The sequence below is a fragment of the Dermochelys coriacea genome, chromosome 5 (assembly GCF_009764565.3).
Source record: "Dermochelys coriacea isolate rDerCor1 chromosome 5, rDerCor1.pri.v4, whole genome shotgun sequence".
NCBI lineage: Eukaryota > Metazoa > Chordata > Testudines > Dermochelyidae > Dermochelys > Dermochelys coriacea.
In genome coordinates this window covers 45,091,202-45,107,038 of record NC_050072.1, presented here as the reverse complement: position 1 = coordinate 45,107,038, position 15,837 = coordinate 45,091,202, and the positions used below count along the sequence as shown (strand labels likewise).

The window sequence follows — 15,837 nt, the reverse complement described above, 5'->3', positions numbered from 1 at the left end:
TGCTTCCATAAGTTATCCTGAGGAACCAATTACGGTGTATTTTATAAACCTGAAGAAACCATTCAAATTAATGAGGGCAACCAGATAGAATCATGGCCATGATGACATCATGTACATTTTTTTAAATGTCACAGGATGGAGAGGAACACAGTAACATATGCATGTAACAAAGCAACAATCACTGACAGTTTTGGGAGAGTCAGTGGTGCTGAGAAAGGGCTTTTCTTGTTTGAAGAGGTACAGGCCAATCCAACTGCTCTTTAGCTCAGGCTCTCACCAGCTGGTGAGATGGTTCTGCTTAAAGCAGAGGATCTAATTGTTTTGGGTTTTGAAACAGATTTATTTTTACACGTAACATGGTTCCTGGTTATTGAGTTGTCAGGGGTAGGGAGAAGCAAAACGGGTAAGGGCTGCTGTGATTGCTCTCCTAGGGGAAGAAGTAGACAGGGCAGAGCAAAGTGGTTTAGTGACAAACTGACTGTCTGTTTTCATAGTGTCTGGGGGTAGAGAGGAGAAGAACAGGTTAATGTTGTGCATACAAGATGTCAACATTACATAAGACAGTGAAGCCAATAGGGCCAGTTTACGACTAAAAATATCTTTGTAAATAAAAATACAGGATCTGTGACAAACCCTCTCTCCCCTGCCACCTCCTGGCAAAACCACAGCCTTAATCATTTTAATTAGGATTGATTTAATATAGTTGTGAGACAGGGTACATCATTTTTACACAAGAGTACCCTGTCTGGAAAACAAGAATTCTGTTTCACTAAAGTTTTCAAGGTTTAAAAAGTTGTTTTTGTCCTGCAGTGGAACTAATGTGACCACACAGCAAGTGTGAAAAATTGGAACGGAGGTGTGGGGGTAATAGGCACCTATATAAGACAAAGCCCCAAATAGTGAGACTGTCCCTATAAAATTGGGATATGTGGTCACCCTGAGGAGAACAGAGAGAGACCCTTGAATAGCCTAGAGCCTGGTGGTTGGGGCATTCCCCTCAGATGTCCTGCTCCAAAGCAGAGGCTTGAATCTGGATCACCCACATCCTAGGGTAGTGCCTAACCATCACGCTGTTGGCTATTCTGGGATGGAAGTGCTCTCATTTTGACCAGAATCATAGAATCATAGAATCATAGAATATCAGGGTTGGAAGGGACCCCAGAAGGTCATCTAGTCCAACCCCCTGCTCAAAGCAGGACCAAGTCCCAGTTAAATCATCCTAGCCAGGGCTTTGTCAAGCCTGACCTTAAAAACCTCTAAGGAAGGAGATTCTACCACCTCCCTAGGTAACGCATTCCAGTGTTTCACCACCCTCTTAGTGAAAAAGTTTTTCCTAATATCCAATCTAAACCTCCCCCATTGCAACTTGAGACCATTACTCCTCGTTCTGTCATCTGCTACCATTGAGAACAGTCTAGAGCCATCCTCTTTGAAACCCCCTTTCAGGTAGTTGAAAGCAGCTATCAAATCCCCCCTCATTCTTCTCTTCTGCAGACTAAACAATCCCAGCTCCCTCAGCCTCTCCTCGTAAGTCATGTGCTCTAGACCCCTAATCATTTTTGTTGCCCTTCGCTGTACTCTTTCCAATTTATCCACATCCTTCTTGTAGTGTGGGGCCCAAAACTGGACACAGTACTCCAGATGAGGCCTCACCAGTGTCGAATAGAGGGGAACGATCACGTCCCTCGATCTGCTCGCTATGCCCCTACTTATACATCCCAAAATGCCATTGGCCTTCTTGGCAACAAGGGCACACTGCTGACTCATATCCAGCTTCTCGTCCACTGTCACCCCTAGGTCCTTTTCCGCAGAACTGCTGCCGAGCCATTCGGTCCCTAGTCTGTAGCGGTGCATTGGATTCTTCCATCCTAAGTGCAGGACCCTGCACTTATCCTTATTGAACCTCATTAGATTTCTTTTGGCCCAATCTTCCAATTTGTCTAGGTCCTTCTGTATCCTATCCCTCCCCTCCAGCGTATCTACCACTCCTCCCAGTTTAGTATCATCCGCAAATTTGCTGAGAGTGCAATCCACACCATCCTCCAGATCATTTATGAAGATATTGAACAAAACGGGCCCCAGGACCGACCCCTGGGGCACTCCACTTGACACCGGCTGCCAACTAGACATGGAGCCATTGATCACTACCCGTTGAGCCCGACAATCTAGCCAGCTTTCTACCCACCTTATAGTGCATTCATCCAGCCCATACTTCCTTAACTTGCTGACAAGAATGCTGTGGGAGACCGTGTCAAAAGCTTTGCTAAAGTCAAGAAACAATACATCCACTGCTTTCCCTTCATCCACAGAACCAGTAATCTCATCATAAAAGGCGATTAGATTAGTCAGGCATGACCTTCCCTTGGTGAATCCATGCTGACTGTTCCTGATCACTTTCCTCTCCTCTAAGTGCTTCAGGATTGATTCTTTGAGGACCTGCTCCATGATTTTTCCAGGGACTGAGGTGAGGCTGACCGGCCTGTAGTTCCCAGGATCCTCCTTCTTCCCTTTTTTAAAGATGGGCACTACATTAGCCTTTTTCCAGTCATCCGGGACTTCCCCCGTTCGCCACGAGTTTTCAAAGATAAAGAAATTCCATCATGGACCTGAGAACCTTCCTGATGAAAATTTCATCAAAATTGAAACTTTTAGAGGAAAGGTATCTGTTTCCACAAATCAGCATTTTCTGATGGGAGAAAAAAAATTAATTGAAAAATTCCTGACCAGCTATTTGTATGTGTGTTAGAGCTTTATAACGATTAAGTAAAAGTCAGGGGCAGGTTATGGAGAATAAAAAAAATTCATGGAAGCCCACGACTAGTACCTGACTTTTACTAAAAATACCCAGGTGGTGGGAAGGGACAACTAACAGTGGGAGCGATGCCGGAGGACCATTGGGGGCTGCTGCTCCACTGGCCCCAGGGTCTAGCTGCCTGCCGCTGCTCTGGCAGCCCTGGGGCTGACCACGGCAGCTGCTCCAGCCGTGCTGCTGCTATTGCGGCTGGGGCTGACCCAAACTGCCCCTCCATTCCTACTCCTTCAGCCCTGGGGCTGCTGCTCTGGCAGCCCTGTGTACTGGCTGCTAACCACTGCTCCAGAAGCCCTGGGCCTAACCGCTGCTCTGGCCCTGCCACTGCAGAAGTCATGGAGGTTTCCAAAAGTCATGGAATCCATGACTTCCATGACAGAATCGTACCCTTAATAACGATGACTGCATATGCTTTGCTTTTAGCGTCAGACGTCCCCTGTTGCAGGTTTCCATTTCCATGATACTTTATATTTTTGTTTAGATGTACAAGTCTTGAGGGGTTTAGTACTAAAGGTTCCTTCTTCTTTCCCCTAAATTGGCATGCACTTACAGATACATCAGGAAATTAATTCAGCACCGTCACTTATAAAGACACAAAACTCAGTGAGCAAGATTTCCAAACTGAGGCCTTGCATTATTCCCTTTTGGAAATATCTCTATAATTTTTGTTCACTAATTAATAACTTAAGGGTGAAACCCTTTCCTATTTGATAGTTAGATGTGGCCTTTTATGAGACCTGGATGAGCTTTTTGTGCTGGCCTCCAATTTCAATCACGTACTCACTTTCAAATGAAATTCATATAATATTAAATGCAAAAAAACCTATGTTAATATAACGTCTCCATAATTAAATCATGAAAAGAAGAGATGCAAATATTCTAACAGCAATATTAACTCAGCTGGATTGCACATCCTGTATGTTTCACTGTGTATCTTTTACAACAATAATGTATCAAGTGAACGCACTACATTTAGCCAGAATAAACAGGAATGGAAATGCTTAGTCATCCTTGGGTATAGGGCCCATGTATTTTAGGAGAGGCTCATTTAAGTTGGGCTGTACATGGGAGTGGTAGAGAGTCTGGGAGATAAAGAACTGTCAGTGGGCTTGACAGCCTGCCCTAGGACTCCTTACTCAGACACAAGCTATGGCAGCAGCATCCCTTTGAGGCCCTCCTTAGGCGGCCAGGAGACTTGAGCAATGCTGATGTGAGATGGGAATATAGTGATCCTGGGTAGAGGTTGGATGTGTAAGTTTTGGGCCCTGTCATTGTGGACAGAAGGTCATAAAGCAAAACCTAGATTTTTACAGTAGACAAAACCCGGGTGAGGCATTTAACAACAGCCTGGCTGGTTTAGTTTACTTTAGGGTTATTGGCTGACACAGAACTGGGCTAGTAGATCCATGTAGTTTCATACCTATTGGCCACACCTCTGGCTTGCACCAGCTCCCTCCTGGAACAAGCTGCCATGGGACATTGCTTGTGCCATGTGCTTGCTGAACAACCGTGTTAACAGCTTCTCTGAAGCCTGGTTTTTGCAGTGGAGCTTTGATAATTCTCCGACGTTTAGGGCCTACTACAACGGCAGAATGGGGACAGGATTTGGCTTTAAATGTAGAAGAAAAAATGTTATGGGAAGCTTTTTGGTGCATGCAAATTTAGATATCTGGGCATTTCAAAGCCATCCTGTACAATTCACAGCACTAAAAGCTATTAGTCCACCTTAAGGTTTAAAAGTCTACAAAAATTAAGTGTTCACACTTGATCTGTTTTTGATTTAGAGACTGGCAACAAAGCAGCCTCTGAAACTATAAGAATTTTACATTTTTTGCAGATCTCAATCAATAATGACTAAACCAATTCTTTGTAAAGAAAAGTTACTACATCTGGCCTGACAGCTTGCAAGACAAGTTCCAGACTTAAGTATTTTTGAAATTAAGATATTAAGTCTCCCAAAAAAATAAAAGTTGGGACTGAACAGATGCAGCAGTTCCAGGTTACCTCAGCTTCTTTATTATTTTGATGAGAAAAATCTGAAATGAAGAAAAGCCAGTCAGTATCTGTCAAATTGGTCAAGTCCCCTGAGCATGCAGGATCAGATCAGAAATGCTTTGAAGTACAAAACAATTTAGTAAACATTAATAAGACCAATTTCCATATAAGCATTCAATACTACAGCAAATAAAGTATATGTAAACTCACATATAGCCACTATATATTTAACAGTTTCAAAATACTTTACCTGCTTAGAATGCAAAAATATCAATACATATCTTGTGAATTTTGCAGATATCTAGATTTAAACTAACAAGGGAGTAAATGAATTTGTGCTTGATTGAATAACCTTGTGTGAGAGTTATATACAGACACACAGTGAGATGGGTCAGAAAGCCCTAATTTGGGGATACTAGGTGTTTCACCTCTCATCAGTTCAAATCCAGGCCAGATGGGTAGTGACTAGTTGTTGATACCATTTGATGGCTTTAGGGTGCCTTGAAGTTAAAGTAACCATGTGTCTTGGTTTTGCCATGAGAGGCCTGGCTTTTCATATGGTATCCTGGCGTCCCCCAAACTTATTTCAGGACACCTGAAATGTCTTCAATTTTAATTTAGACTATCAATATATAGTCTAATAATAATAATAATATAATATTATATAATAACAAAATATATATTCAAGATGTATTGCTCTACTGAGCAGAATTTGATCTATGTCTACCAGGAACAAACAGTCCCAGGGAACTAGCTTTCAGTGTGATGAACAGTGTTCAGAGTGGAAAGAAAAGTCAAATGAATGTAGATACTGTCAAATCTGTTCTTTGACTCACAGTGAATGTTATTGACATGTCCAGTGCATCATGATAAACTCATTTAGAACATTCAGTAAATGGAAAAAGTCCTCCACTCTGAGAACTATGCACACCTTGCTGCTGAGTCAGAAATGTGCAGTAGTGGTATCAGCACACATTTCTTTTGTATGGCTATTTTGTGACCCTAAAAACCACCACTACAGAAGTGTCTCCTTTTTATTTTGAAAATATGGTCACCTTGCCTGAGATTAGTCATCTCAGTCTGGTTCCTAGTGGAGCCAGCAACACAGCTGGTTCTAACTGGTGTACTTGTTGATAGTATCAGCAAAGAGGCCAGGTATTGAATGGGCATGGAGCTATAACTGTCCTCTAACTCTTGAAGATGGTTCTCCCCACCATGTTGCACCAATGTGAAGAAGTTTGCATTTCCTCTGCCTTTGTTCTCCCTGTTGTGTGGCTAAAAAGGAGTTCAATCTTCAGTGCTTTGAATCCTGTATCTTTGAAGAATATTGAATTCACACAGACGCTTTCCTAAAAATTAAAGCTATTGTATTTCCATTGTGTTCCCTCCCTACTGATGCTAAGATATTATGAGTTATCTGCTCTAGCTCATCCTCTAAGATGGTTTCAGTTCAGATTTCAGTGCTGATCTTGGCAAATGAACAAAAAGCTACTAACATTGTGCATGACTTCTCATTTCTGTTGTCCCTACAGATGATTTTAATAGGCAATTCATGGGTCACATGATGCAAATGAACCAAATACTAGGAGATGTGAAAGACCTTCTCAGACAGCAGGTACTGTATAAGGCTTTCAGCATGAATCCCTCAAATCCAGATTAGAGCACTGCTTTGTGCAGCTTTAGGGCAGAATTTACCTAAGTGTGATGCTCCTGTACAAAGCTTTCTGTCTGCGCAGTGGGAATGAAATGACCCTGTAGGGGACCTACACCTTTGGGCATGTTACGGAGGGGCCACTGGAGGTGGGGCAGGAGATGGCCCACTTATATATTCACCAGAAACCCCTCCATTCAGAGTGCAGAAGAGCTGTAACTACTATTCTAGCCCATTGGGTAGCTAGATAAAGGTAGTCTTGCACATGAAAAGGAAACTAAATTAATTGCACTATTTGCCTCACTGGTGTGAAGTTGCTAGTGTTTTACTGATTTGCAAAACATCTTTTACTAACTATGGGCCTGATTCTGCAAACACTTTCTACAGCACTTAGGCTGCAGTTCAGCAAAGCATTTAGGCACATGCTTAAGGCTACCTCTATTCAGCAAAGTGCTCAAGCACATGCTGAACTGTAGGCACATGCTTAAGTCCCATTTAAGTCAAGGGGATCTAAACACATGCCTAAAGTTAAGCACCTACTAAGTGCTTTGCTGAATAGGGATGGACTGAATCGTGACATAAATCTTACCACCATGAGTAGCCCTATGGAAGTCAATGTACAATCTGTATAGATTTCAGAGTAGCAGCAGTGTTAGTCTGTATTCGCAAAAAGAAAAGGAGGACTTGTGGCACCTTAGAGACTCAAATAAATTTGTCAATCTGTGTAGAGTAGTTCTCTACAGATGATGATAGGACTACTCATGCTAATTAGCACCATGCTTGGGAGTAAGCTTTTACAAAATCAGACCCTGTCATTATAAGGTACTTCGTGAATGTTTAGTGATTTTATTAACATCTAGACAAGATATAATGCTGCTATGGGCAGCCAGGCACAAGTTAGAGTCACCCAACTAATGTATATTTTCTATATCCTAAAGATCAAGGAAACAACTTTTTTGAGAAATACTATAGCAGAATGCCAGGCATGTGGTAAGTATTCCTGTATTTCCTATAAAATTAAGAGAGGATCACATAAGATTTGCAATTGTTTAAAAACAATTCTCACTGGATTGCCACGATTTGATTTATAGGAAGTATTTGAAAAACAAGCCTATTCTTCTGGGCTCTAGGCATCTTTGACTTAAGTTTAAAAAAAGATTCCTATTGGGGTAAAGCCTAAAGCTTCCGCTCCCCCCAAAACCAGAAAATAACCAGTCAAAACCAAACAATACTCTACCTCATCCAAAACAAGCAGCCCTCATCATGCACCTACCCCAGGAGCTTAGCTTTTAGCATGCCAGGAAGGTAACTGCATTCAGACTATTTCAGACCAAGAGTCAATTCAGTTCTAGTGGAGAGCCCATCAAAGATTATCCTGATAGCAGTTCCCTCTCTTTTCAAGTGAACGTGTTCCAGCACCTCTGGTGACCACCATTCTAACGGTATTTTGTGCGGGGAGAGATGGAGGGAATCCCCAGTAGGCAGGTCAAAACTTACCATGTATGTAGTATTATTGTAGATGTGTTGGTCCCAGGATATTAGAGAGACAAAGTGGATGAGGTAAAGATATTACCTCACCCACCTTATCTTTCTAAAACCTACTATGTGCACCTCAACACCTCAGATTCTACCTGAATGCAGATCGTGGACCACCAGTGCCACATGGTCCCTGGGAGATACACTGCTTAATATGCATGTTGTTAAGGACCTTAGTAGAATAGATGAACAAACAAAAAGTCACATTCGGCTCCAGCTCGCATTGCTAGGCTGATTTAGGGAATCTGTACAAACCTTGCATTGAAGTAGTCTAACCCTGAGGTGACACAGGTATATGTACAGTAGCAAGTATATGTACTGTATTCCAAATAAATGGTCAATCTCCTGGCCAAACAGAGAGATTATAAAAGCCTTTCTGAAGAATCCTCTAACATAGCTGGGAATCCAACAGATCCCCTAAATGCCAACTCTTTTACCAGCAGAGGACACACACCCTTATTCAGAGGAGCAGGCATAATTGTTGCCAGATCTTCCAATAGCTTTTCCCACGCTATCAGCCCCCCACTGAAGCTCACCTTGATTAAGCGTCAAACTTAGATTAGTTTAGTTTTCAAACATGTGAGACAAAGACTAGAGCCACAGGAAGTTTCTTTAAAAACTGCACTGTGTTAATCAGCTGAAGGGATAAATTGTATGCATTGGTACCATTCTGGTACCTGTCTCGTTCTCCCAGATTTTTCCTTTCCCCCTCTGATCAGTCTCTCAGTACATGAAACAATGTTCTGGATACTCTGTCACATATTCAATATGCTGCCACTTGCTGCCTCCTCCCTCCCCTTTTTTCACTCCTCGTAAATTCTGATCTCTCTGAGGTGAAATAATAGCTCTGTTTTTTACGCTGAGGGCAGCATTGCTGATTTAGCCAGAGTAATGGCTCATCTTGTCTTTCCAATAGTACTATCAACCTATAATCCCTCTGGGACTTGTTCCACATTTGTCCTTGTTAGGTCACTTTAACCTGCACTTATTGCTTTGCTCTAGCCAGCATCAGAAGTTATAAATCTGCTCTGGGACTAACTCAGCAGAAAGACATCCATATCCCTGTGACATATGCAACATAGCCTTAACCACCACTATTCTGCAGGTTCTTGATCAGTTCCCAAACAAAAGTCTCCTCAGTCACAATCCAAGAAGTTGCTACTTCCGCAGTCCCAGACCAGCCAACATAAAGGATATTTATGATGCAGAAACACAATTCCACTGCTGAGCAGTGGATTAAGTATCTCCTAGAACGCTTGCCAATTGAAATGCATGATGGATATTTCCTTGAATCACTAAAACTGCTGTTCTTTCTACTCAAAGGTTTGGGAGCTACAAACTTTCCAACTCTGCCCCCAGTGACCCCTAAACCCAAATGCAAAGCCAACTCCTGTTCCAGCGGGGTCAGGTGCACAGAGATAGCAGATGGATTTCAGTGTGGGCCCTGTCCCGAAGGATTCACAGGAAATGGAGTTACATGCTCAGATATCGATGAGGTAAAATATTGACTTGTAAAAAGAAAAAAATCCCAACTCATTTCTCACATAAATGGGCCGCTGACTCTTGCTTTCTGCACCATTCACTAACTGGCTGCACACTGAATATTAATACATCCTGGGCCCAGTTTTCCACTCCATCACACCAGTGGTATGTTGCCATGGCTCCATTGTTGTCAGTGAAGTTACATGGGTGAAAATTTGGAGTTATACTGTGGTGAATCAAGACTACCGTATTTATTTTTCAAGTATCTTCAGTACGTATTTTCATTTTACTCCTCTCTGAATGTTACATTGAAAGGGCAGAGCTATTGACACAGTTATTGGGATTCCACAAAAAGATTAAATATCATCAGTTATGGGGCAGAACTGCAGAAGCACTTCCTGTCTATGTGGATTTTATTTCTCTGAATTTCAGTGCTCATAAAAAGTTTCAGTTTAACAACCTTGGAGACTGAAGTCAGTTTATTCACAAAATTGGCCAGATTTTCAATTCAGCTGTAAAGGTCAATTGCAAAGGAATAAACACTGGGATGGTGCCCTTTCTCGCTTCTTTATGATGTATAAAGAAAATCTAAAAGGATTATTTTTATATTTTTGTGGGAGGGAGAGTGGTTCTACATTAGAAATTCAGGTTTTGTTCACCATTGGAGACTTGAGAATTAGCAGATTAATGACATCTGAAAAACCAAGGAAATGAAGCCTGATTAATCGAAAGAGGAAGAAAGAATTATTCAGAAGTGTTTAAAAAAAAAAACCCCAAAAAAACAAAAAATCCCACCATCCACCACCCACACTTCCTTGGTCCTAATTTTCCACTTCTTTATACTGATTGTTGTTGGGAAAAAACATGATGTAATGGAGCGGAGAATCAGGTTCTTTGTATTTTGGTTGGCTGCAGCACTTACTTAACTCAAAACAAAAGGACTACTTGTGGCACTTTAGAGACTAACAAATTTATTTAATTTAGTTAACTCAAAACAGTTTATTGGGAGGGGAGCTTCCTTTGTTAAGGATTCAGCACTCCCATTCCCTTTCAACTGAGGGCTGAAGAAGCTCCCAGCCCACATTTTCAAAAAGCCACTCAATAAAAAAGCACTCAATATTCCTGATATTTTGAAGGGGGAAATAAAATTTTACACCTTCTTTGTACATCATAAAGAAGCATAAAGAAAGGCACAAACATTTTCAGGCAATATTTAACAGGCTTCTGTTTTTATACCTGCAGATTTATGTCTGCAGTTATTTGCAGACTGTCTAGTCACTTAGAGGGTATTCCTTCAATGCATTGTAAACCCTCTGTGGGACCCAGGCTTGTGGACTCGGTGTTTCCAAGACCACGCTTGAGCATCCACACTGCACGGTAAACCTGGGCTTACAAATGCTGGGCCCCGGTTTCACAGCCATTCCTAATGCATCTATACTGCTCTACACAGAGCTACTGACTCAAATCTGTAGTCTGAGCTGCGTCCACACTGCAAAACGGCAGTGTTTGGACCCGAGTCACAGTGGGACTCGGGCTCCCACTCACCCCACTAGCATGGGGAGCTGCAACTCTGATTCCCAGCAAAGTGGGACTCGGGCTCCCACTCACCCCACTAGCAGTGTCCATGGACCTGAGTTCTGAGTATTTGCTGACCAAGTCAGACTGGTTTGTGTGCAAATAGAATGGGGCTTGGTCTGCAATGTAGACATACCCATGGGGAGCTGCAACTGTGATTCCCAGCACAGGTGGACAGACTCTGCGAGCTCTGCTTGAGTTAGCACGCTAAAAATAACAGTGTGGCTGTTGGGGCACTGGCGGTTGCTTGGGCTAACTGCCTTAGCCCGGACGTTGAGTGGGCTTGGACTTGGGAGGCTAGCCTGAGCCTTCCCCTGTGCAGTAATGCTCATGTTGCTATTTTTAGTGCGAGTCTGTCTGTCTACCCGCACTGGGAATCTTCCCCACCCAACTGCAGTGTAGACACAGGCTTACGTGTTTAATCTACAGATGTACATTGTAGCATCTAAGCACCTCCCAAGTAATTAAAAATAGAAATAACAATCTCTCTTTCTTCCTCCCCAGCCAGCAGGAGAAATAGCTTGAATATTTGATAGTTGTTTTGGTTGATGTTGTGTGTGCAAGTCAGAGAGAGAAGGTGCATGAGTCTATTTGTGTCCATTTATGAAAAAAATCTTATAGAGGGAAAACTAAGTTGAAGAAATTGAATGTATGTTGCAGTTACCTCATTTGTGGGTGGAGTCAGGTGCTTAAACATCACATGAATTGTGCCTACTGTTATGTCAAGCACAAAAATGGAGACCTCGGTTGGTAAATATGGCCCAATAGGCATAGCACAAACAGCTTCCTCACACTACCTTGCTACTCTGACTCAGTCCACACCTGGATGGACCTTGTCCTTACCTATGGTAGGTGTGCAAGGGAACTTCAGTCTCCAGATCTTTCCCTGCCTTGGCGATTTTAAGCAAAAATCCTGTTACTACCACTGGAGCAGCTCTACCAATGGTAGAAGTTGTGGGAGGACTAATCCAGACTGGTCGCCAGTGTGTTCAACACAAGTGGCTCAGACTTGCTTTGAGCAGGTCAGATCACACAGTGTTAAAAACACAGGCACTAGTGCCTCTACCATGGTAGAGCTGAGTTAGTGTCAGAAATAGTGGTGAAATTTTTGCCAAAAAGATATAGAACAGATACAAGCCATGTCCCTTCAGACCTTCACCTTTATGCTAATAGTGCCAATAAATAGCCAATCAATGTAGGACTTTTTCTTTACAAGAGCACGTCTGTTAAAAACTGGAATAATGCCTACAACTCATCTCACATAGGCCATCAAATGATAACTTTTGTTGGGCTAAATTAGGGTGACCATCTTTTCAAAATGCAAAAATGGGACAAATACAGGAGCCCCACCCTCTGCTCCTCCTCTTCCCCAAGGCCCCTCCCTCTGGTCAGGCCAGAAGCTGGAACCAGGCATTAGTAAGAACCGCCCAGGAAGCCCAAGCTACTGTGGGGAGCCCTGGACCCTCTACCTCAGCAGTCCCCAAACTTTTCATGGTTGTGCTCCCCCCAGCCCTGTCTGCACCCACCCTGCCAGAGCTGGAGCTGGAAGCAGAGCTACTGCTGGGGTTGGGGCCAGAGCAGAGCTGGGAGCCAGCCGGGACTGGGTGTTGATCACTTCCTGCCCCCCATGGGGCTGGCCTGGGCCCTGCCACCTCCCCCCCAAACATTCCTCCATGCACCCCACAGTTTGCTCTACCATCCCTGGGTGGGGGGCTGTGGTGCCCAAGAGCAGCCCTTGGCCCATGTCCCCACCCCCTCAGGGCACACCACTCTGGGTAGGTGGAGGGTCTGGGACTCTGGGGTTCCCTACAGCAGCCTGGGCTCCCTGGGCAGCTCTTACTACTGCCTGGCTCTGGCTCTGGGTGAGGCCTCAGTATAAGAGAAGGTTCAGGGGATGGGACCACAGAGGGGGCAGGGCTAAGCCCCCCCCACGGGGAAGAATCTGGAACTGCCCTTGAGTAGGTGCAGAGTGGTGCTGCAGGGAATTCAGGACAAATGCTGTTCCAGACTCATTCAGCCTGGTCCTGGGACTTGAAATGTACATTTTGGGATTGTCCCACCCAGTTAGGGCCGGGTTGTCACACTAGGCTAAATGTGGGGTGCATTTGAACCAGTGGATGCTCTCTATGGCCTTACTCACACCCAAACTGTCCAGTTGTCCAGGAAGGACACTTTACAGAGGGAGACACAATGATATGTTAACTGCTTCTGCACATCATGAAACCAGGGCATTTAAATAGGAGTTTTGTATTCAATAACTGTTAAAAAGGAATCTAGAATTCCAACTGGGAGCCATCCTCATCCCTGTCTGAGCCTTGAGACTGTTAACATCTCTCTAGTAAGGCCTCTTAACATCAACCCAGGAGGAAGTGTTGCTGATTTGTTTGGGGATGTACCTCACAACCTTAAAATATTATCTTAATATGTATTTTGAACTGCATGTCTCTTCTATTAATAATGACATTGTTTGAACTCCCTCTACTGGCTAAAAAGAAATCTACTTTTTCAAATCAGGAGCTACATTGGGCTTAATGAGCAAGATGTCTGTTTTATGTTTAAATTCACATTGCAGATTATGCTTTTATAAAATCTTTTATTCTATTAGGCTCCAAAGCATTATTTATTTCTCTCAATTTTTGTGTTTAGTAGTCTGTTACAATGGTATAAAAGCTTATTATATATATATATATATATATATATATATATAATGTTTATATGTTGATTACTTCTTAACCTACCTACAGTGGACATGGAGAACAATTGATCACCGTCCTCGTTGTAACAGCCCTTAACATATTTGAAGACTGTCCCTTTGAGTCTTCTTTTTTCAAGACTAAACGTGCCTAGTTTTTTTAACCTTTCCTCATAACTCAGTTTTCTAACCTTTTATCATTTTCATTGTTATCCTCTGGTCTCTCTCCAGTTTGTCCACATCTTTTCTAAAGTGTGGTGCCTAGAACTGAACTCATTACTGCAGCTGAGGCCTCACCAGTACCAAGTAGAGCGAAACAATTACCACCCATTTCTTACAATGTCATTCCTGCTAATGCACCCCAGAATTAGCCTTTTCCCCCCAATTTGTAATCCACTGTAACCCCAGCTCCTTTTCAGCAGTACTATTGCCTAGCCCCATATTCCTCATTTTGTATTTGTCATGTGATTTTTCCTTCCTAAGTGAAATACTTTGCACTTGCCTTTATTAAATTTCATCTTGTTAATTTCAATCATCAATCAAGGCTATTTTGAATTCTAATCCTGCCCTCCAAAGTGCTTTCAACCCTTCCCAGATTGATGTCATCCACGCATTTAAGCATGCTCTCCACTCCATTATCTAAGTCATCAGTGACAATATTGACTAGTACCAGACCCAGACCAGACCACCAGATAATGGTGGAAAGAGCAGGCATCTTTAAAAATATTTTATATTTCCTATTACTTATTTAATCTTCTGTTTGAACCATATCTAGGGAGTTGAAAAAAGAACATATTCAGGATTTGTCTGCCAATTGCCAAATGGTTTTGGTATTTAACAAATATTGGACAGGGGCAGGACTGCAACAGGGCATATGCCATTTTAACTAATTCATTTTCAGGTTACCTTTTCCCCCCTGTATTATATCAAATACAAACAACAGCAAAATGCTGCTATTTATATGTGCATTGAATAAAGGTGGACAGTCATTCCCCAGTGATCTAATGACTGCTGCTATTACAGGGCTTTCTACTTTTTTTTGATCATGTCCATTCAAGTGGTACTTGGTCAGACTTCAGCAGGAGTTGAACCCATACAACTGAGGGGAGAGTTGAGCTCATGGTTTGAGATTTCTAGGACAACTATACAATTCAATATTATTTAAGTGCTGCTTTAAAAGGCCATGTTTTGGAATCTGAGATCAACAGAATGTTATCGACTCACTGATGCAGGTTCAATTATTCATTTGTCTTTTTAGTGCCGCTATAGCCCATGCTTCCCTGGGGTGCACTGTGTGAACATTGTTCCAGGCTTCAGATGTGAGGCTTGCCCCCCAGGATACACAGGACAGACAGTTCAGGGGATAGGGATCAATACTGCCAAGAACAATAAGCAGGTGAGTGGCAGCCAGACACACCGCCATCTCCGGTGTGAGAGGCTGGTTTGATATCACTTTTGCTTTCCAAATACAGTTTAAAACAAAACTATTAAACATTCTAATTATTTTTCATTCAATAAAATTACAAGTGTTTTGGGCAGCCCAGCAGAGTGTAGCGTTATTGAATAGATGGCTACATCATTTTGTCCCTGACTTTAACAGCCATAACAACAGGTTAATGTGGGGTGAAGGAGAGACAGGAGAAAGCCTTAGCTAATGGGAAACATCCTGTAGGATTTGATAGAAAATGTCAAATTTTCTGTAGGTCCATATGATAACTTGTAAACGAGATTTATGTTCCTTCTGTAGATTTCTATAGGATGGTTCATAAAACTTACAGTAAAGTTGGCATCTTTCATACAACTCTATAGACCAGATTCTGAGCTGAGTCCTGAGTGTCACTATAGTGGCAGCTATACCACACATGGGCTCCCCCCTATGTTAGGAGAGACTTCAGTTGGCCAGATCTGCTAGGTTCATGGCTGCTTCGCATTCCTATACGAATACAGCCCTATAGGTTTTAGTGTAATTTCTGTAGAACCCTTCTGGTTAAGACACCATTAAATTCTATAGGAGTTTCTCAGAAGGATCACAAACAGACTAAAAAAGCAACAGAGCATATAGGTGAGAAAATTTAGTAATTGGTTCTTCCACATTGT

The 15,837-nt window shown here is 42.6% G+C and overlaps 1 protein-coding gene across 1 annotated transcript in view; it reads left to right on the top strand.

The window, feature by feature from the left end:
• Positions 1 to 15,837, top strand: part of THBS4 (thrombospondin 4) — a 60,075-nt gene that overhangs the window by 15,688 nt on the left and 28,550 nt on the right. Inside the window, exons 5-8 of the mRNA XM_038402124.2 lie at positions 6,337 to 6,419; positions 7,394 to 7,445; positions 9,315 to 9,487; positions 14,999 to 15,136. Coding sequence (XP_038258052.1) covers positions 6,337 to 6,419; positions 7,394 to 7,445; positions 9,315 to 9,487; positions 14,999 to 15,136 — 446 coding nt within the window. The remainder of the gene's footprint in view (positions 1 to 6,336; positions 6,420 to 7,393; positions 7,446 to 9,314; positions 9,488 to 14,998; positions 15,137 to 15,837) is intronic.